Here is a 22,345-nt window from a genome sequence, read left to right as displayed (position 1 = left end):
ATGCAAATTATTATTGCTTTTTTCACATTTAATGCGAAGCAATTAAGGATCTTAGAATAATTTAACAGCTATCAATGCAAAAATATCTTTCTGAAAAAGCTTGGAATCAACCGGTGTGCCAGTAAACAATTTGCGCTTCAAAACTCCTGCCTATCCTGAAGACTTTCAACCTTAAGGTATGTCTCTAATTTCAGTAAGCAGACGATTTATGAAAATATTCACGGGGCACGAATTTCCCCAAAGTCATAACCTATCTAGATTGTTTTTTCACACCGAAAATGGTAGTATATAAATTTTTGAAAGAATTAAAGTGCCAACTTTCGAGAAAAAAAATAAACATACGTATTTACATATATACAATTATTGCTAGTTTAATATATATGACGTTAGAGATCTTCTGTCTGGAGGCTTATGTTGTTACAGTTGTATGTCTGCAAAACCATAGGCTAATGTCTGGAGACTGATCTTGCTGTACATTTACTTACCCCCTTTTACTACGAAATTTTCAAGGGTTCAACCACTTTTCATTTTACTTATTAGTTATACAAGAAACTATGAGAAAGTTCCATGACTCAAAATTGGCATGTTGTGGCCGTTTGAAGGCATAGAATCGTATCAATTCGGCTGTGTTTAAAGCTTGTCAGTTACAAACTAGGATTTGACATTTTTCTCATTTTTTCTTTTTTCTCATTTTCATTTCTCATTTTTATTTGTTCAGCTTTCAAGGTATCAACACACGTTGCTTTATTATAACGATGATCCGATAAATGAGAGTAAGAAACCGTTAACGTCAGAGCTCTTTTGAAGGATCAGAATCAAATAAATTTTCCCGACTCTCAAAAAGATCCCAGGGTGTGATCAAGCTTCTCTTTAAAAAAAAAGAATAAAATCTGTTTTTCATCCAAATAAAAGATCATACTTCAACTCTCTAAGGCTGGATAATCGAATGCGCATGCTGTGACTTGCAAATATCACAAAAACTAATCTAGGTAGCATTAGATAGTGCTTAAGTCTATTCTCGAAGAGATTTTGTCGAGATTTAGCTAGCGCTAATTTGAGCCAATTAGATTTCAGATGGGCTGAAACGTCTATGAAAAATTCTGATCGGCTCAAATTAGCGCTGGCTAAATTCCAGTGTGAGTAAAACCTAAACCCAAGCCAGAATTAAAGTATAACAGCACAAACTTGCACTAAAATGAGCAGATAAATTTTGCCTAGTAAAACTGCTTAAGACCTACATGGACAAAGATTGTTTTTAATGAGTATTCTTTTATTCTTTTTATGAATAAAAAAAAATAAAATTTTCTTTCTCTTTTATTAATTTCTGAAAGTATACTGAATTCCTTTGAGCCAAAAGCCATAAAAATACTGTAGGTTCATAAAGAACAATTCTTACGAACTGATTAAAAGTAATCTGAAAAGCAAATTTTGTATAAGAGCTATCTAAGGGAACAAAGCAAATTTGTTAGCAAATTTACCAGAAAATAATACTAAAGAAAGACAGAAAAGAAAATATAAAGATCTAAACAGTTAATAAGACCACATTGGCTAAGAATGACAACAGAGCAAATGTAGAACAAGGTAGAAAAATGGTACTAATCATAGCTAGTGAAAAAAAGAAACTGCAAACAATCCGGATGGGACCTCGCATAACCATCATAAGACCAAAAAAAAAGCATAAAAAACTATAGGGGAAAGTTAACAGGACAATACAAAAAGACAAATATATAAAAAAAAAACTGGAGAAAAGGCAACTGAATACGTCTGGTGAGCCATTCAACATCTGGTTTTTCTTTCATTTGGCTTTCCACTGTTGCTTGACTTTTACTTTTACTTTACTTTTCCTCCTTTTTTACTGGTTGTGATCTACCACGTTTTAATTCATTGCCCTACGTTTTCTCACTATATCATAAGTTGATCCCTACATTTTCTCGTTATATCTTAGGTTTCTACAAAATTCATCAAGCTATTCTTTTGAAACATAATATTCCTAAAACGTACCAAAGTACTGAGGAAAAACTACTACTATTATTACTACTACTAAAAACTTACTTCAGCACCAAGCCACCTGAGGCCAACAAAGCTACGCACACTCCTCCTCCATTCTAATCTATTTAAAGCCTCCCTCTTTACACACTCCCAGGAAGTTCCCATTTCCCTTAAATCTTTATAACATCCTCCCACTCCAACAGCGAACGTCCCGCTATCCGTTTAGCCCCAGACGATTGGCCAAAAAGGACAATCTTCGATAGTCTGCTGAAGCAAAAACTACATCGAAGTAAAAAACTACGATAGCGTAAATGAGCTTTCAAAGCAAAAAATACAAACGCATAAACACTTAAATTCATCATGTAGAGAGGTGGGTGTTTGAATGTTCAAACTTTGATCCGCTCGTGGAATCTCAAATGATAATCTCTTCAAATTCTTAGAAGAAGATGGACACCAGGTTTTTCGTCGATTTGCTCGTTCCAACTGCAAAACAAAGGCAAAATTCGAAAATTAAAAAAACTAAGGTGACATAGATTGTGACTGGGGCAAGAGATAGGATTGGCGAAAAATTTCTCCTGGATTTCGAGAAATTGTTTATCATTCTATACGGGGGGGGGGGCTTGAATCTTCCCCTATAAAAACATCATAGATCGATTGAAAAAATTAGAAAATATTATTTACCCTACACTTCTTATAATATAATGAAAAAAGAAATCACCAATGCAACAGCACAAACGCGTAAAAAAAAAAAAAAAAAAAGACAGAAGGAGAAAAGGAAGACTGTTTTCCTACATTCGTAATTAATATAGATCAGTACTTGAATGAAGCCTTAATCCTACTCATCCATACAATTACATAGGTCAAACAGCATAACCATACACAATCAACCATAAAGAATAATCCATGGACAGGCAGTCGTGTCGTAAGTAAGTATAAGTCGTCATTTACCAAATATTAAAAAAAGTAAAAATATATACATATTATATATACATATTATATATATATATATATATATATATAATATTATATATATATATATATATATATATATATATATATATATATATATATATATATATATATATATATTTATATATATATATATATATATATATATATATATATATATTTATATATATATATATATATATATATAGGCTATGTATGCGTGAGAATGTGTCTGTCTGAGAATCTGTCTGCACTGCACGGAAAAATCACAAAATACACATATACTAAATCTTATTTATATATAAATCCGAAAGTTTTATTGGAACTTTTAGCTTTAATTTGTCTTTTGTTTGTATTTCCTTGTATTTTCTCTTAGGTTAGGCTTAGAAGAAGTTTAAAAATGGTCATGCAGAGATTGCTGGATGATCAAAACAGTCCGTGGAAACGAACTGTAAGCAAGGAGCGACCAGGGCTAGTAGTACCCCAAACACTGAGGAAAGGAGCTTAGATAACAATATATACATATATATATATATATATACCCCGCTAATAACCCCGCTACAATTTAAGCTAAAGATTTCGTGATTCAGAAATTTTCTGATCTTAATTCTTATTCTATTGATATTATAGTGTTAAGAGTATTTGTACTCAAAGAATTTAGACAAAAGCTAAACTTTAGGTTAAAGTGTAGGGGTTTGGAGGTGGTAACCCCCATCCTATACATAATAACTTCTGTTCGTTTTAAGTTTTAATGCTGTTCCTAACTTCATTAAAAAAACTATTTTTTTTATTCATTGGTCTAAAGCACAACAAATAAGTATTGTCGCCCATAAATGTCATCGGGTACAATTTAGTTACGTGTAAGATTACATCCATATTCCCGCTACTTCAGATTAGAGGGGTAGTTAATCAAACAATTTATACATAAAATGTTAAGTATATAAATACACACATAATAAATTTTAATCAGCCGGGATTTTTTTTTTATAATTAATATTTGCATATGCTTGAATGGTAAGATCTTTTTAAATATAGTACTGACAATATGTAAGTATGGTACAGTAATTCTCGTGTGGTAAATTCTTGCTCGTCTGGCAAAATCTCATTAGAGAATATTGGTAGAATAGTTAGAATAGTTCTTCAAAACCTCACTGGAATTGATTTTTTTCGGGATTTTATTTTTGAGCAAGTGTTCTGTGAAAATCTAGATGACGAGTTTTCTGTGACAGGATTCCTGTGACGAGTTTTGAGAAGACGAGTTTTTTTCCGATCTTTTTGCGCTACAGAACTTTTCTCTATAATTTTATACATCAAATTACACATAAAACTTTACACATGAATTTCTTGTATGCATAAAATTATACAAAAAAAAAATATTTATACATAAAATACCTCGGCAGCATTCCAGCCTTTTGGCGTTGGATCGTGAGTGGACACGATAAGCTTTTCTTTAAGCTCACGAATCATTCTATCTTTTTCTTCGATAAGGGCAGAGACATCTAACATGACTGTCGATTGGTTCAAAGTTGAAACACTTTGCTATAAAAGAGAAGAAATACATAAGAAACATGAACGATCCGAACAGTTAAGAATTAGCACATTCAGAGGTCTATATCCAAACCTGACCCAGTGTGGAGGGGGTATAGTTTGGGCTTAGGCCTCCTTCCCAGAATATGAACAGCTACATAATTTTTTATAAAATTATAAATTCCTTTCGTGCGACAAAATTGACCCAAAATCAAAATGAAGATGAAATTTAATTTAAAGCTCAGTGAGATAAGAAAATTATAATGGGAGAATTTAAAAGCTCTTCTTCTAAAAATGTTTATGGTGGTCCTTATTATTTTCAATTTGGCTCATTTCCATCATTTGCAATATTTTGTAGATATTACGGCATTTTCACAGCTGCCCACACTAGCATTTGGTCCCCCTTTTAAATATCTGGATTGTTTGGATTCGTCTCCTTTCATTGTTTCTTACATTTAACGTATCCATTAATTCTAAAAGTTGCAGGACATTTTGTGTAGTTTGTCCAAATCTTAAACAGAAAGACAAAGCCCAGGAATCAAACCCCTTACCAACCCATCACCGTTTCCTATAGTAATGCACCCATAAATTCTAAGAGAGAAGTTTTAAGGCCTCGCAAACAAGTGAGGTGTTTCTCAAATACAATCCAGAATGCAGGGCTGAAGAAAATTCGACGCCAATTAAGGAAACATTTACGGGTTTAAGTTACTTAACTTAGCGATTTTAGCATAAACGAAAAAAAAATCTAAAAAATTGTCAAAATGTCTAGATAAAATTTTATAAAAAAAATAATTACTTACGAAGAATACATACAAATAACAGATCTAAAGAAAGAACAAATTAGCTAAATTACAATGCATTTCTAAGACTTTGTTTTCCTTGTTCACAATTCTTTGTCATGAACTGGCAAACTTAAAAAGTCTATGACGCATTATTTCACTACATGTGAAGGGGTCATTCTAACCACCCAAGTTACCGCTCTTTTTCCAGTTAAATATTGATAGACATTGAACCAAAAATACTTTCCAAATTTTTATTTTAAAAAATACTTAAGAGCACAATTAAAACCTGAAAGGAGCAGTAATAGTAATATAAAAAGTAAGAGTTAAACAAACAGAAATTACGAAGAATGGATAAACGAATTCTGAAACTAAGCGAAATCCAAAATTATTAATAAAGTCATTCTTAGTCGAAATAGGAACTACTAAAAGTGGGAGTTGAATAGTAATATAAGCAATGCCCATAGTAATTGAAGTCTCATAAGGGCATGTGACGTTTGTAATTTACTAAGAACGACATATACACATATATTTTGAACACTGTTTTCTCCTCCATACTATTAAAACAAAAACTATGTATTGATCAACTCACCGGGAAAAAGAATCGTTCAAGTAAATACATTTGTGACAATTGATTCAGATATATACTTTTAATTTTACTACTAATTTAAATTTGTCTTAATATAAACGCCATGGAAAAGTAAACAAAAATTAAAGGGCCATGTGTAAAAAGAACACAGTTTGTTTAAGCCATATCTGTTTTTTATCCTTCTTTTTCGCGTACACCAGCTTCGTATTTGGATATTAGTTACCACCTCCAAAACCCCTACTCTTTAACCTAAAGTTTAGCTTTTGTCTAAATTCTTTGAGTACAAATGCTCTTAACACTATAATATCAATAGAATAAGAATTAAGATCACAAAATTTCTGAATCACGGAATCTTTAGCTTAAATTGTAGCGCGGTTCAGGGGGAGGAAACCCCTTATGTATGTGGAATCGGCATAAAATAAGATTCATTTGATATATATATATATATATATATATATATATATATATATATATATATATATATATATATATATATATATATATATTGTTATCTAAGCTCCTTTCCTCAGTGTTTGGGGTACTACTAGCCCTGGTCGCTCCTTGCTTAGAGTTCGTTTCCACGAACTGTTTTGATCATCCAGCAATCTCTGCATGACCATTTTTAAACTTCTTCTAAGCCTAACCTAAGAGAAAATACAAGGAAATACAAACAAAAGACAAATTAAAGCTAAAAGTTCCAATAAAACTTTCGGATTTATATATAAATAAGATTTAGTATATGTGTATTTTGTGATTTTTCTGTATGTTGGAAGCAGTGCAGACAGATAAACACAGACATAATATTTGGTAAATGACGACTTATACTTACTTACGACACGACTGCCTGTCCATGGATTATTCTTTATGGTTGATTGTGTATGGTTATGCTGTTTGACCTATGTAATTGTATGGATAAGTAGGATAAAGGCCTCATTCAAGTACTGATCTATATTAATTACGAATGTAGGAAAACAGTCTTCCTTTTCTCCTTCTGTCTTTTTTTTTTTTTATACGCGTTTGTGCTGTTGCATTGGTGATTTCTTTTTTCATTATATTATAAGAAGTGTAGGGTAAATAATATCTTCTAATTTTTTAAATCGATCTATGATGTTTTTATAGGGGAAGGTTCGATTAGTGAGAATTAGGACTCTCAATATTAGGACTCCCAATTTAGGACTCACTATATTAGTGAGTCCTAGCCAGGTAAATAGGTAGAAATGGGTTGCGACTTTTGATTCTTGTCCTTCTATACCTTTTCAAAAATTTCCTTCTTTTCTCTTGCGTTTCCAAATGACTCGCTTGTTTTTTAATTTTATTATTTTTGAATATTATTATGTTTTTGAATTCGAACTTATTTCTTTCGCGAGTTTTTCCTTTGAATGGCCTTTTATTCCAAGTTATCCAAGTTCTAGACAATTGAGAGTTAAAATAAAAACTTCATAAAAGAGTTGGCAATTTTCCAGCCACTTATGAAATTTCTAGTTAAGCACAAATCCCTCTTTCCCTCCAGCGAGTTTTGGGGGCTGGTAGCCCAAAAACCCTTAGTGCAAAACTAAGAATGAAATTCTTAGTTATTAAAGAATTAGCTCAGTCTTAATTCTTATAATGAACTTACTTTCATCAGAAAAACGTTTCTATTTGTTTACAATTAACTTTTGTTAATTTTATAGTTTTTAGGTTTTGAAAATATAGAAGACCAACATTATAAAAAAGTCTTTTTCCAATTTAGGCAAAAAACTGTAGAAGTCATTATGAGTTTTTGCTAAAATAGAGAAGTAAATGTAGGTTTAATTTCGCGTCTCTCTTAAACTTTCCAGAAAAATAAATCTGAAGATCGTCCCACTAAGAGCCTATGGTGTATATTATCCTTGGCACATTTTAGAAGTTATAAAAAAACATTCAAGTATCTATGAAATTTTATCTTATATGAAATATATACAGATTTTAGAAACCTGAAGGACATTAAAAGAACATAAGATGTGAAGTTAATATACTTACGCTAATTCCGGTTATTACTAGTGCAACGTTTCTGCCACAACACGGCTAACAATTCGAATTTCTCATCCGAAAAAATATTTTATTGATTTTCGCTTCTTTAACTAGATCATTTTAGGAGAATTGATAATTAGAAACTATTAGGTCCTTGAAAGAGATTTTGTTCCTTCAGCGTTTATCTTAGCCTCATTTAAATTGTTCTGATTAGTTCCGACATTTCGTAGTTTTTAGTAAATCATACTTCGCAACCTAGTGAAAACTCAGATGCTTCAAATCCAGGAAATAAATTAGCTGTTAGAAAAGCAATATAGGAAGGAATTCTCTAATGAAAATGTGACCTTCCATTCAAGATCTCTTAGTCTTTTCATTTAATTTTTTTTTTTCAGTTAGTTTTAGTTTTTCATTTAATTATTTAGTCTTTCGTATTATTATAGTTTTATTTTAGTTAGTTTTAGTCTTTTATTTAGTCTTTTATTTTATTCTAGTTTCTTAAATTTTTTGTTGTTTATTTAGTCTTTTATTTAGCTATTTAATATTTCATTTTATTCTAGTTTTTTAAAGTAGTTTAATTTTTATTGTACTTAGTTTTAGTCTTCTATTTCAGTTATTTAGCCTTTCATTTTAATCTATTTTTTTATTATTTAGTCTCTTATTCAGTTTTTAAACAATCAAGAGAGATAAAACTCTAAAAAAGAAAATTTCAAACGAGACGACGGCCAGTAAAATTAAAAGACTAAAACAACGCGGATATTTCGCCTGTATAAAACAAGGCGTCTTCAGCACAAGATAGAAAATTAAAAGAAAACTAATCTAAAAACAAATAAAAACCACCACCAAATATAATAAATACAATTGTCGCTACTTATCCACGTAGGGAAAAGCAGCTATGCGAGTTACTTCAATGAGAATCAAAGAGCAACTGAAGAAAATGTATGAAAATTGAAACTTAGTTAATTATTCTGTTGCGAAATAATCCTTTTGTAAGCTAACATTGAAGCAACTCTTTTTGGTCTAGTGGGTAATCTTGTCCCCTGGTGATTGTGTAAAATTTTAATTCCCCCATCGACTATTGGTTCATTTTTTAAAAGAATATCATAAATTGGATCAATATTTAAATTCCCTGTGTCTCTATTTATTGAAATATTAGCAAATATATGTTTTTTAATTTCTATAGCCTCCCTCGCCCACTGAGAAAAACCTCTATCATTAGAAATAGCTGTAGCCTCATCAAATTGTATAAAATGTTCAGGATAAAAGAATGTGTGTTCAGCTAGAGCCGAAACAAAAGTTTCGGGAGGCTTTCTTAGTTGTAGGGTTTTTTCTATTGAGTAGCGATGCTAAATAAATCTTTCAGTAAATTGTTGGTGAGTTCTACCAATATAAAACTTTCCACAGGAACAAGGAATTTTATATACCCCACTAACTAAATCCCCCCGGGTTGAATCCTTCCCAGAATTAAGAAAACTACCTAATGGTCTCACTGATTGGAAACAAGCATCAATGTTATGTTTACTCAAAATTATTTTAAGCATCTCCCCCAAAGTAGGTACATAAGGTAAAGAAATGAAACGTTTCGGTAAGTCTAATTCTGTGCACTGTGAAACCCCAATAACCCTATTGTTGTGTTTAATGCGTCTATTTTTTACTATTTTATCAATGAATTTAATCGGGTAACTATTACAAAATAAAACATCCCTCAAATATAACAATTCAGAATCTAAAAACTCCCAGGAACAAATTCTGAAGGCTCTATCCACCAGTGCAATCACAACCCCTCGTTTCACTGAGATAGGGTGGCAAGAGTGAAAGTTCAAATACCTATCACTGTGGGTAGGCTTTCTATAAACTGAAAAAAGTAAATGGAACTCACTTTTGATCAATAAGATATCCAGAAAAGGTAGTTTATCACTTTCTTCAAACTCCACTGTAAATTTTACGTTTTTGTCAAAACTATTTAAATGTTTATGGAAAAGGTCTAAAGACTCTAAACCGTGTTTCCAAATGCAGACCACATCATCCATGAATCTGCCCCAGAAACAAGGAGAGCCTAAAACTGTGTATGGCGGAGGTTTCAATAGATTCCATGAAGAGATTTGCCAACAAAGGGGAGAGAGATGCCCCCATAGCCAAACCAAACACCTGTTTATAAAATTCACCTCTAAAACCAAAATAAAGAGAATGTTCATTTGCAAGAATAACCAATTTCATAATGACTTCAATCTCCAAACTCGCCATGGTCACATCTTGTATCAAATCAAAGTGATTTTGTAATTTAATCCTTAATATATCCTCGCACTTTTTCACGTTACAATTTGAATACACGGACACTACATCAAAACAACAGAGAATTGAATTCTCCTCCAGTGTGAAATTTTTTAACTTATTAGTAAGATCAGTGGAATTTTGTATATATGGTTTTTGTGTTCCTAAGAGTGGACGCAATGCCATCGACAACCACTTTCCTAATTTTGCCACTGGTGATGAAAAAGTTGATACAATGGGACGGAGGGGGACTCCCGTCTTATTAATTTTGGGTAGACCATAGATCTTTGGTGCGGAACAACCTCTTGGATAAAATTTATTATAAAATTGTGGGGTAATGTGTAAATTATTTTTCAGGGAATCCAATTCCTTTCTAATCGATTTTACATATTTATCCGTAGGATCGAATTCCAATTTCTTGTAAAAAGTGGTATCCGAAATGATTGTATTCATTTTACGATCATAATCATCGGTGTCCATAATTACAATAGTATTGCCTTTATCTGCCCTAGTGATAGTAAGGGTCTTATCCTTTTTCAAATCAGAAAGTATTTTAATGTCATTTTTTATTATATCATTATCAATTTTGTTCATGTTAAAAGTCTTAAGTTTCCTTACGATTTCAGCTCTAAGTTCTTGAGGAGCTTCGACTTTATCAATAGAAGCCATAATTCCCAACTCTACCTTAGAAATTATTTTTGAATAAGAAATCGGGGTTGGAAATCAGAATCTAAAACCCTTCGACAAAACTGCCTCTTGTTGACTACTCAGAGTTTTAGACGACAAATTCTTAGTGGCAGGACCCAGATAAAAACGAGGATAAAAAGTGTCCGAATTCTGGAACTTTTCAAACAAAAGGCTATTGAACTTGTCGACCAAACGAACCTTTGACAAATGGAAATCATAGTGGAAAGATCTAACGGCCATTTCCTTAATCCTCAGAAAAATGTCAAATGGAAGGTTATTCCTCAAAGAATCTTCGACAAAATTTAAGTCTTTGGACAACTTAAAACGTCTTTGTTTTTGCTCGGAAATCATGTGATTTAAAGCCATGAGGCTTAATTTGTTTTTTAATTTTGATTCATTTTCAGTACCAAAATGGGTATTGATTCTAAAAGATTTAGGAATCACTAACGTGGGGCAAGTGCCCCCTCTCTCATCTCTCTAAAACCGCCTCTGGCATTGCAGCACCGAGCCGCCAGAAGCCAGCAGAGCTACCTATATTAGGTTCCCCTTTGTCCCAATCTCTTCAAGGCTTCCCTCTTTATTCCTTCCTATGGAACTTTTAAGGAATGCAATAGGGACAAAATAAATGCACAATAGGGATAGAGAAAAATGAAAAAGCAAAAAAAAGAGAAGAAAGGGAAAAAGTGGATAAGTAGAATAGAATAATGGAGAAAACAGAAATGGAATACAACAGATTTAACTCTTTAAAACGGCTTACCAGTTGAAGCTCAAGGTCTTTGATCTTCTTTTCGTATCTCTTCAGCATAGCCTTGTCATTAACGACCTCATTGACTACAGGCGTGTTCATGATTGTTTTTGCTCCAGTTGCAAATCTACAAAAGAAACGTTTATTCGGCTAATATCTTCACTTGTTTTTTTTGTTTTTTTTTAGCACATTCTCACAAGCTCTGCTTTTTTCGTCCAACTATTTAAAAAATGATTATTTTCAAGACAATTGTTCTACTACTACTACTACTCACTTCACTCAATCACGCACTTCGTTCAGTGTATCGATCTTGCTATCCTTAAGTCTTGTTATACGGAGGGAAAAAATCGAGAACGATTATAAAAAAAAAGTAGCACTTCAAAATTTACAATGGAATACGAATAGGACAACCAATATCCAACCATTAAGCCTCTGAATATAATAGCTCTATTCCAGGAATCTTCATTTTGGTCTGTCTTTTTGAAAAAAAAAGAAGGCAAATCCGAGATGCAAATCATATACTACGGTAAAACCTACCAGAAACCAAATAAAATATCTTGCAAAATCATCTTTTTTACAAAAGTATTGCAAGGCATAATTAGGTTGTTTACCACACCTCCTCATCGTTTTATAATATATTTAAAGCAATTTTTTCTTTTCTGCTTCATCTTGAAGGCTGCCCTAATTTCTATTTAGGTTTATAGACATGTCTATAGTCTTTATAAACGAGAGTTTATTAGCTGAATTCATGGAAGATACGTCACAAGCATGAGTATACAAACAAATAAAAGTAAAAATAGTGAGTTATTGAATAAACTGAAAGCGCAACGAGAGGGACAAAGATTAATAAACTAACAAAATTTAATTATTTGTTATTAATTATTAATTATAATCTTTAATTATTTGTTATTAGCTTCAGCCTAAAGTGGAGGATAATAAATTTGGATCACAAAATGTTTATAATACCTAAGAGGTCAACATTGAAGTCTGTTTGCATTTGCTATAAATTACTTATGACATAGAGCTATTCGGTATTTTGAAACAAAAATAATAATAATTATTATTTAACTATCATTAATGATACTTGGGTTCTAGAAACATGCTATACATGTGGTCTGTAGCAGTCACTCCAACAACTGTAAAGTGTAGTGAATTAAAAGTTGTTAATTAGTTAAAAGTGTTGGAGGAGAAAATTGTGTCATCTTGCGGATATTAGAGGCTCTAGCAGTAAGGGATACATTAGTCTCTTTCTTATCCCTTCTCAGTAGTTCCCCCATCCCTTTTCTTTCTGTGGCTTACTATTAGAGTTTTACAAAATATTAGAAAGGATACTATACGAGAAAAAACGTTAGTCGATTTGGATTCTGAATAACTCTAATGAGGTAATGAAGGATCGAACCTGATTGGTTCAAAAAGATTTTTTCGAATCCCTGGGTCAAAAATTGAAAATTTAAAAAATGTTCTACAAATCGTTCATCCTTAAAGGAATAGCTGCCTCGCAGCCATTGCTATTTTAACTTATACTTTTAATACAACTAAATTATACTTTGAATCATTTCCAGTGATTGAATACGAAAAAAGAAATTTACCTGTGGAAATAAATATAAAAAAAAAGAAAAAAAAGAAAAAAAGCCTTTTGGGTTATGTTACTTTGTTTAACCTGACTCGCAGGTTAATCTCTTGGATGGTTTTTGTTATTAGCTTTTAAAACCTTAAATTCAGAAATACCAAATAACTGATGGCCTTTTGCTGCAATTAGTTTAATGTTTTTAATCATTATTTAATTACTTTAATCATTAGTTAAAGTGGATACCGAATGTTAATACTAGTGATAGTGTACAAAAAACACCAAAAGGATACACAAAACACAGTCGATAATTGACCTTGGAATCATACCAAAAGCTGTATCGGAGCTAAAACGTCGATGTGAAATCGGGATTAGTATTAGGCTCAAGAAAAATTTTGGCATTGTTCCATTAATGCTAAAAACATGTTTTAACATAACATGCGAAAACAGCAAACGGATTTACAGAGCACAGCCGATAAATGACCTTGGAATCATACCAAAACTGTATCAGAACCAAAACGTCGATGTGAAATCGGGATTAATATTAGACTCGAGAAAGATTTTGGCATCGTTGCATTAATGCTAAAAACACATTTTAACACAAAAAATCAAGGTAATGAACGCGGCCTATTTTGTCGGTGAACATACATTCGTATCTTTTTTCCTTCTAAATAATTGAGTGTATTTCTGCGAAACCAGAACATAGGCTAGTTGAATCTTAGTTCAGCACAAAGGTATCGTAAGTTCAAGGTTATTACCCATAGTTCCCACATGCTGCAATTCGTGGAAAAACCTTTAATTTATAGAAAAGTAGCACAAAAAGAGTGAAAATTGCAGGCATAATGCGTAGAAATCGCAAATACCCTTACCTTTCCTTGTATAATCTGACTCTAAACACATTCTAGACTCTAAAAATCTTTCGCAATCCGCAGAATCGCTGCTTTCTCCACAAAAAGCAGCGCGTGGAAACAAGGGTCCCAGGCAATACTCTATCTCGAATGTATACGTTCAAGTTTTTCATTTGAACACTCATGTCTAAGTTTTTGCATTTATTCTAAATTTAAGTTCTACTATAAGTAAGTAAGTAAGTGTGGTGGCGCCATGGATTTGACCTTAGCTTGGTAATACAGGACCCAGAGATCGAATCACGCTGCAGGAATGCACTGCAGGGCCGACGCAGGGACCATAGTAGTCAAGAAGCGTCGTTAATTCTTAAATAAATAAAATAAGTAAGTAAGTAAGACGGCACTAGACCCTTAAGGTCCAAACCGGCGGTTCTGATCTCCGTTTCATGGCCCTTCATTCAGGAAGTGCAATGGGGGGGTTGGGGGCCAACCATCCTGTACTTTCGCACACCCTTCCTGCTTACTTTCCCTAAATTTCTCCAGGTACTCATTTAGAGCTGGGTCGACTCTGGCTGAGCTTACTGAGTCGCGCCACTGACCCCGTCCCAAACTAAATAACTAATCACACTTGGGATTGAACCCATGCCCCTTGGACACAGAATTCCCACGCCAGAGCGCCAACCACTCAGCCACTGTGTGATTTCCACTGTATGATTTCAAAAATGAACATCCGATATTTTCGTTTTCGACTGGCGATAATTCAATAAGTGACGATACAGCACACCTCCGAAAACTTTTTTTTTCGCTTACCTTAAGGTAGAAAGAGTTTCACCAACCGATGCAGGTGATATGGCACATATGACGGCTGTCCTTGCGTTGCCGCCCAGCGAATTGCGTAGGATATGTGTAAGTTTGTTGTCTCTGAAACTTACGTGCCTGCAAATGAAATCACCAAGTTGGTAAAAGGAAAAATATCATGGATAAGGAAAGATTAATAATTAAAGAAAAAGTAAGATCTGAGATAACACAGCCTAAATATGCAAAAAAGCAAGGAGAAAACAATATACATTAACCAAGTCTTTTTTACTATTAAATTGGTCTTTATTTAAATTGCATAGAAAGGTTGTTCTCTTCTAAGTTTAATTATGTTTCTTCGTGGTTTAGTTTTACTTATGCCTAGCACATACAGATTGTACATCTTTATGTAATGAAAACATTATTTTGCTTCATTGTTTAGAATTTAAGGTTGTCTCTCCAATTGGAAAATATGAACATAACTTATCTCTATAAATGTTAATATAAAATATGGATTTATCTCTATAAGTATTAATATATAATATATATTTATCTCCATAAATATTACTATATAATATATATTTATCTCTATAAATATTAACATATTATATAAGTGTTATAATGTATAAAATATGATATACTTTTTATATCTCTTTATTATATTAGATGTCTTTTCTTTAGAAATTTAACAATCTAATTCTTTTAAATTATAATTGTATAATATATCAATATTATTTATCTACGAGTCTAAATATTATTTTGGTTCACTGCTCAAGATTTGAGATTGAATTATTTATTTTGCTGTGATTCTACTAATAAGACCATCGGTCTTGTGCATCTGTTACTGCAAAAGCTTATTCAGAAAGGGGTTTAGGTGTTTGAAACCCCACCCCTAAAAAAAATGTTTTTCGAACCCATAGAAACGCAACGAAATAAATATAACATTTTTGTGATGCGTTTTAACATTTGTTTTGTAGTCCCCTCCAATTCTTTTTTTGTAATCACCCCCCAAAAAAATCTTTTAATACCCCCTCCCAAAAAATCCTTATATACCCACACACCCCCCTCCACCCAGCAATGGATTTCCCATATGCTCAGGGATCGGCAAATAATATTGGGGTTAAAAAAAGAGAAAAAAAAATTCAAAGACTGTTCGAAATGGTTGCCCTCCAAAGAGGAGCAAGTTTTCCGTTTTATGTGGGACCCTATCACGAACAGTCTAAGCAGTCTATCAGAAGGGCATTCCGGGTACACTCAAGTCTACACTGATAAGTACCCAAAATTAAATTTTTTGTATTTACTTACAATAGACTCCCGCAATTTTTTACACGATTACTCTGCTTTCAAGATAATTTACCGGGGCTTTCTTTTCGTCTCTCAATGCTGCTGGAAAGCGACACAAAGAAGATAAGGAGATGAAGCTATGAGAAGGCGAACAAAATCTGCACAGAAAGGTGAGGTACAACGGAACAAAAGTAATGATTCAAGAGTCAGCACAGAACAAAATCTGCACAGAAAGGTGAGGTACAACGAAACAAAAGAAATGATTCAAGAGTCAGCACAGAACAAAATCTGCACAGAAAGGTGAGGTACAACGAAACAAAAGAAATGATTCAAGAGTCAGCACAGAACAAAATCTGCACAGAAAGGTGAGGTAAGAAACAAAAAGGCATCTGATGGAAGAATTTCCGGTCGGCATTAGAAGCCAGTTGGAGATATTTTATCAACTGAATATTAAGCTGAAAAACACGATATGGGTGTAGAAACAAAAAGGCATCTGATGGGACAAATTCCAGTCGGCATTAGATGCAAGTTGGAGATATTTTATCAACTAAATGTTAAACTGAAAAAAACGATATGGGTGTAGAAATAAAAAGCATCTGATGGGAGAATTTCCGGTCGGCATTAGATGCCAGTTGGAGGTATTTTATCAACTGAATATTAAGCTGAAAAACACGACATGGGTGTAGAAACAAAAAGGCATCTGATGGGACAAATTCCAGTCGACATTAGATGCCAGTTGGAGATATCTTTATCAACTGAATGTTCAACTGAAAAACATGATATCGGCGTAGAAATAAAAAAGCATCTGATGGGAGAATTTCCGGTCGGCATTAGATGCCAGTTGGAGATATTTTATCAACAGATTATTAAGCCGGATGACACAGTTAGTGATGGTAATGCCCGACAGTTTGCAAAATACATGGTATAAATATGAAACTAAACATCCCTCCTCCCTTTCCACTACCAATAAATAGTTTTGTTTTTGCAAGTGGAGGTAAAAGGCGTTTGTGGTCTGGGCCTCGACTCAGTTTTGTAATAACAATAAGCTATATAGGGCTGAATTCAAATACCAAACATAGAAAGCGAATATTATTTCGTAGATGTCTTTGTCGTGATAATAATTAATGCACAGAAAAATGAAAACAATGCAGATTATAAACTCATAGGTAAGTTGTAACTTCTTAACGAAAACCTTAAATGTCTTTTAATAACATATTGAGAAAGCCCGTCGGATATTTTTCCTTTTTTTCTGAATAAAGGATAAGTCAACAGATATAAGGTGATTTCTAATTAAACAAAGAATTTGTTTAATTAGCTCTATTACTATCTACCTTAGTTCTGCCCTAGGAATGACGCATGGACGGATGATAGATAAACTTATCTGTCAACAAATGGACTAACCTCATTTTTATACGATCCTAATAAGGGCTTATGCCAATTTGCCTCTCACTCACTCGGACTATCTGTCTTGGCTTTTTCTACAATTAACCATGGCTTGATGCCTACAACTAAGTAAATTTTGAACCAAAATCAAGTAGTTGTGGACGTCAAGCCATAGCTAATTGTAGAAAAAGCCAAGACATATAGTCCGAGTGAGTGAGAGGCAAATCTGGCATAAGCCCTTATAAGCACCTTGATTTTAAAAACATATTGATACAGCCCGACGGATATTTTTCCTTTTTTTTCAAATAAAGGATGAGAACAGATTTAAGGTAATAGCTAATCAAACAAAACTGAAAATGCAGCGACACCTAAAACCAAGCCGAAAAAATTACCCTCATTTTTACTCAGTTGGTCAATAACCTTTCCCAGGGCACTGAGACTAACGTTGATAGCACACCCTTCTTTGAATCTTCCGCCGGTGGCTCCTGTTTGACTGACTTTTTCAGACCCAGCCAAATCAACTAGATTTAGATGAGAGAAGTTGAATGGCGATTTCATCGCTACCAGTCTCACAGCGACTTCTGCTCTCAATAATCTGAAAAAAAAAGGATGAGTCATACTTCAGTATCGCAGAACATAGGTAGAAAGTACATGACCAACCCTTAGAGGAGATAGGATTTGGGAAGTTTTTACCTATTGAGATGGGGTACGGGGGAGGATTCTAACTCGAAAGAAGTTGATTATGAGACCACTAGTTTTCAAAATCTCTGGGAGGAAAGAAGGGAACTTCACAAACAGCAGAAAAAAAAGCTTTATAGTGTAAAAGGGTGCTGAAAAAAAAGAAACTGTACGACCTTCCACATCACGACAGGAACCGAACAAGTATTACTGCAAATAATGTAAGGTGGTTATTCGCAACAAGCCATGTATTAACGTACGAAAAATGTCGTTCAGTCCCGACTTTTAGGGCTACAATGAGACACGTTTTGAGGATGAAGAGTGACAGATTACCAAATATCCTTGTCGGCCAACCGTCTAGGGTAAATGAAAAGCAGTTCGTCCCCAAATGGGGTGGATGGATGTCACAAGGGAAGATTTAAGGGAAATGACAGCTTCTTGGGAGGATGTAAAGAGGGAGCCTTTGAATAGATCTTCATGGAAAAGGAGCGTGCGCAGCTGTGCTGGCCTCACACGGCATGATGCTGCGATGAGTTGTTAGTAGTAGTATAAATTAACGGCAAAAAAGTGTCGGCCTTAAATATTCAATGGAAGACAAAGCTGGCTTATAAGACTGGTAGTGAAATATTCTCGAATGTCACGTAATTGAAAATTACCTGTAATTAATTGTGGTAATTGCAAAAAAGCAAGGTAATTGAAAATTGACTATACTTCCATTGTCTTATAAATTTATCTTAATAAACTGTGATTAGTAACTGTGTCTCGGTTATGGTTAGACATAGACATAGACATTTTTTATTTTCATCCAAAACATATAAAATAAACAAAAAATTTACCATTAACTGCCACTCTTAAGACAAAAGAGTCCTGGTTTAGCAAGCTTTCAAAATACTATCCCCTACAAGAAAATTCTGATTTAAAAAAAAGATAAAGGAAACGTAAAGATTGTTCAAAGTCAAAAATATAATAATTTGAATTTGGCGCCAAAAACCTTTCGCAAAAGCATTTTCCGCTAGTAGCCTAGATTTACTTTCCCGAGTCTAGCCGATTCTTGTCTTCTCACGAATATCAGTCTAGTAGCTTCTCACTAGTCGCATATATCAAATGCAAAGCTAAGTCAGCTTCGCTAGCCGGTCCACGAATAGCACCATACACCACAACTGTTATTCAACTTAACACAAAAAACGTTAGCCGACAACGGATAGCAGATAGTAGGATAGCGGAGCTCGTGGGTCTACATCAAAATATTATGTTCCTGCCCGATGTCATTTACAGAGTAAAATGTCACCAGAGTAAAACCTCTCAAATCTGGCACGCCAACCTTCCAACATCTAAAGATACATTTTTAGAGGGAGGTAGGATGGGCAGCAAAAGAAACCAATATATGAAAAAATACATGAAATAAAAATATAAAAAGTAAATATAAAAACATATGAAATATAAAAAACCTTAAAAATAAATTTCGAATATACACCAAACAATATAGACTGAAATCATTGCAAAAGTTACATTGGCTGAAGTCTGGAGGCTTTTTACGAACAAAAATTGTATTTAGTTAAAAGATCAGGCTACATAACGAATTAAAATGATTTTTTATATATTTCACGATGCAAAGCATCCGAGATGTATCTCAACTTTTTTTTTAGCTTCTTCCATCATATCAGTAAGCCTGTCATCCTTATTCCTAAATAGACATTTGAGTTTTGTAGTTTTCACATAATTCTATTATGTCTATAAAAGTTGCAGGTGCAGAGATTTTTTTTTTCTTTGTTGCATTTTTCTTTGTTGCAATAAAAATAATTCAAAATTAGTAGATATATTGCTTAGAAAAGGCTAATGGATTTTCTTTTAAGGCCTTGGTAATGGAAAACATCAGTATTCATTGTATAATATCTTTTAAAAGTTTTACTATTATTTATTTTTTTTACGCACACTATACAATAATATTAAACGTAATGTAGCCTACAAAGATAAAGGAGAAAAAGCAAAAATATAATAGGAAGAAAAACTAACAACTGAAGAACCTAAAAGGGCGGTGATGTGGGGAGACAGTATCGCAAGCTGTGCTGCAAACTTTGTGTGCGGTGATTAATCTGATTTTTGTCCAACGCGGAAGAAACCACAAAGAATTACAAATCATTATTTTTTTAAATAATTTGACTCCCAATTCTTTCCTTTTGGGTGATTTTTAGATCTTTGCAGAAGTACCTTTTTCGATAAAAAAAAATTAGCATATGAACAGCAAAAGACGGACATTTTATAACTTGATTTGAAATATCTAAAAAAAAAGACAAAATCCCCCATCCCCCCAAAAAATCCAAACAAATGTAGCCTACTAGTCCAATAACCGAGGGAAACCTATATACAAGAGATACTTACGATTCTGAATATAGTGTGCGACCGAGAACTCCTCTCGTTCATGTTTGTGCACGCTATGTGACGGAGTTTTTCACCCTTTTTCATAACGTCTATTACCTATGAACAGAAACAATTAATAGAAGAAAAAAGAGCTAAAAAACAGCATAATTAAATTTAAAAAAATTGGCAACTGGCGATACTGGGAATAAATCGTTCTTAGTCTTGAAAATTATCATTATTAAGACACATATTATTATATATGTAATAAAATTCACTCATCAGAAAAGCATAGGGTCATTGTTGAAGACAAAAAGTAACAGCTCAAAAAAAAGAAAAAAAAAAGAAAAAAAAATCGGCGTGCCTTGTTTACCTCTCATTCCAGACAATCTAATGATAATCCTATGCCAATTTTAAATTCTTGATCAACTTGCCCAGGACTCTAGGCAGGCATGACTTATTAAAAGATAACAAACAAGTATTAGTCCAATAAGAGAGGTAAGCTCACTCCCACTATTACCCGTGCAATTTAACAAAACACTTGGAAAACTATAGGTTCTATGAATATATTAGCTCTATGACTATCTATCTACCTTAGTTCTACTGCCCTAGGAGTGAAGCATGGACGGACAATAGATAGATATATCAATGAATTGAATTGAACTATCTGTCTTGGCTTTTTCTACAATTAGCCATGACTTGATGCCCACAATTATTCCATTTTAATTCAAATTAATGTGTTAATAAATTGAATAAAACATTCTCTGTCTGACACAAAAAGTATGTCCGAGTGCACCTTTAGTTTTATTGTGATGAAGCATCAACCCCAAGCAATCTCAATCATCAAAAACACTTCCACAATTCATTCCCCAGACATCATTCTTCTCAGATTCCCGAGTGAAAACGGGCACGTAACCTAAACAAAATGTATCTTCTTCCATACTGTCACACACAGAAGCATAAGAAAAGGGCTCCAACGCTACCATATTTTTTTTTATTAATTTGAGCTAAAGAACTAGACTTATGTTTAGCAGTCTTCGTGAATTAGCCTTATCTTCTCCCTTCAAAGTACTAGTAACAAGAATCAACTAAAAGTGAATCCATTAAATTGGCACAGATTCCCGTCAAGTGTAGGGTTCGACTTCTTAACTAGTCAAAGAGAAGGGTTGTCCTTGTATTGTAAACAATCATTTGACTTTCCAGATTTGCGTGAAACAGGCACGAATTCTCGGAAGCTCTATGTTCAATCCTCCCTGCCTTGGAATTTAAAGTCTTTAGTTTCATACTTTCCATTAGTCTGCATACAATTCGCCACCAACTTCATGCTATTTCGACAAATTTGTGCTTTGATACTTTTCAAAACCATTCTTCATTTCGCCCCTATTAATATAGTCGGTCTGTGCCCGGCGTTCTGAACTTTTGCCCGAAAGTCCATTAGTTACCCAACTGACAGTGAGCTCATCCCAGCAAATAATAACGAGCTCCTCTGCAACTCCTCTCTATTTGAAGCTTCAGTCATTACTCCCTCTCACAAAACTCCACCTCCTTTAAATATTTTTACTACCAATTCCTATCACCATTGAAGACATCCTACATTTCGGTTGACACCTGTTTGTATTGCCACGAATCACAATTTTCCCCCATTGTAAATCGTACAATTATCATTTATCTGTAAAAGATAGCCTAACCATTTTGACTTCTCCATTATAGATGAGCCGCAGAATGATGGAATGAGCCACGTTTTTGTGCAGTTTTTTGTATGATGTGTAGTCACTCAAGCCAGTCCTAATCTAAAAAAACTTCCAAGAAGAACATCTGGCATTTCTTCTCTTTTTTTCCAATGAAGTTTAAGAACAAAATCAAGCAAAAAAAAAACAAAAAAAAAAGAACAGGACTTCAATCTTCCCTCTGATAAAA

At 33.4% G+C, this 22,345-nt stretch overlaps 1 protein-coding gene across 1 annotated transcript in view; it reads right to left on the bottom strand.

Moving 5' to 3' along the window:
• Positions 1-439: 439 nt before the first annotated feature.
• LOC136029597 (centromere-associated protein E-like) overlaps positions 440-22,345 on the bottom strand; it is a 22,208-nt gene continuing 302 nt past the window's right edge. Inside the window, exons 2-7 of the mRNA XM_065708100.1 lie at positions 20,453-20,548; positions 17,816-17,916; positions 14,744-14,869; positions 11,534-11,648; positions 4,330-4,476; positions 440-2,472 (exon numbers count right to left, since the gene is read on the bottom strand). Of these exons, the coding sequence (XP_065564172.1) occupies positions 2,287-2,472; positions 4,330-4,476; positions 11,534-11,648; positions 14,744-14,869; positions 17,816-17,916; positions 20,453-20,548 (771 nt within the window). The 3' untranslated portion in view covers positions 440-2,286. The remainder of the gene's footprint in view (positions 2,473-4,329; positions 4,477-11,533; positions 11,649-14,743; positions 14,870-17,815; positions 17,917-20,452; positions 20,549-22,345) is intronic.

Source organism: Artemia franciscana, chromosome 7 (genome assembly GCF_032884065.1).
Source record: "Artemia franciscana chromosome 7, ASM3288406v1, whole genome shotgun sequence".
Classification (NCBI taxonomy): domain Eukaryota; kingdom Metazoa; phylum Arthropoda; class Branchiopoda; order Anostraca; family Artemiidae; genus Artemia; species Artemia franciscana.
The sequence above is the reverse complement of the archived record's forward strand: the minus strand, read 5'-3'. Positions and strand labels throughout refer to the sequence as shown.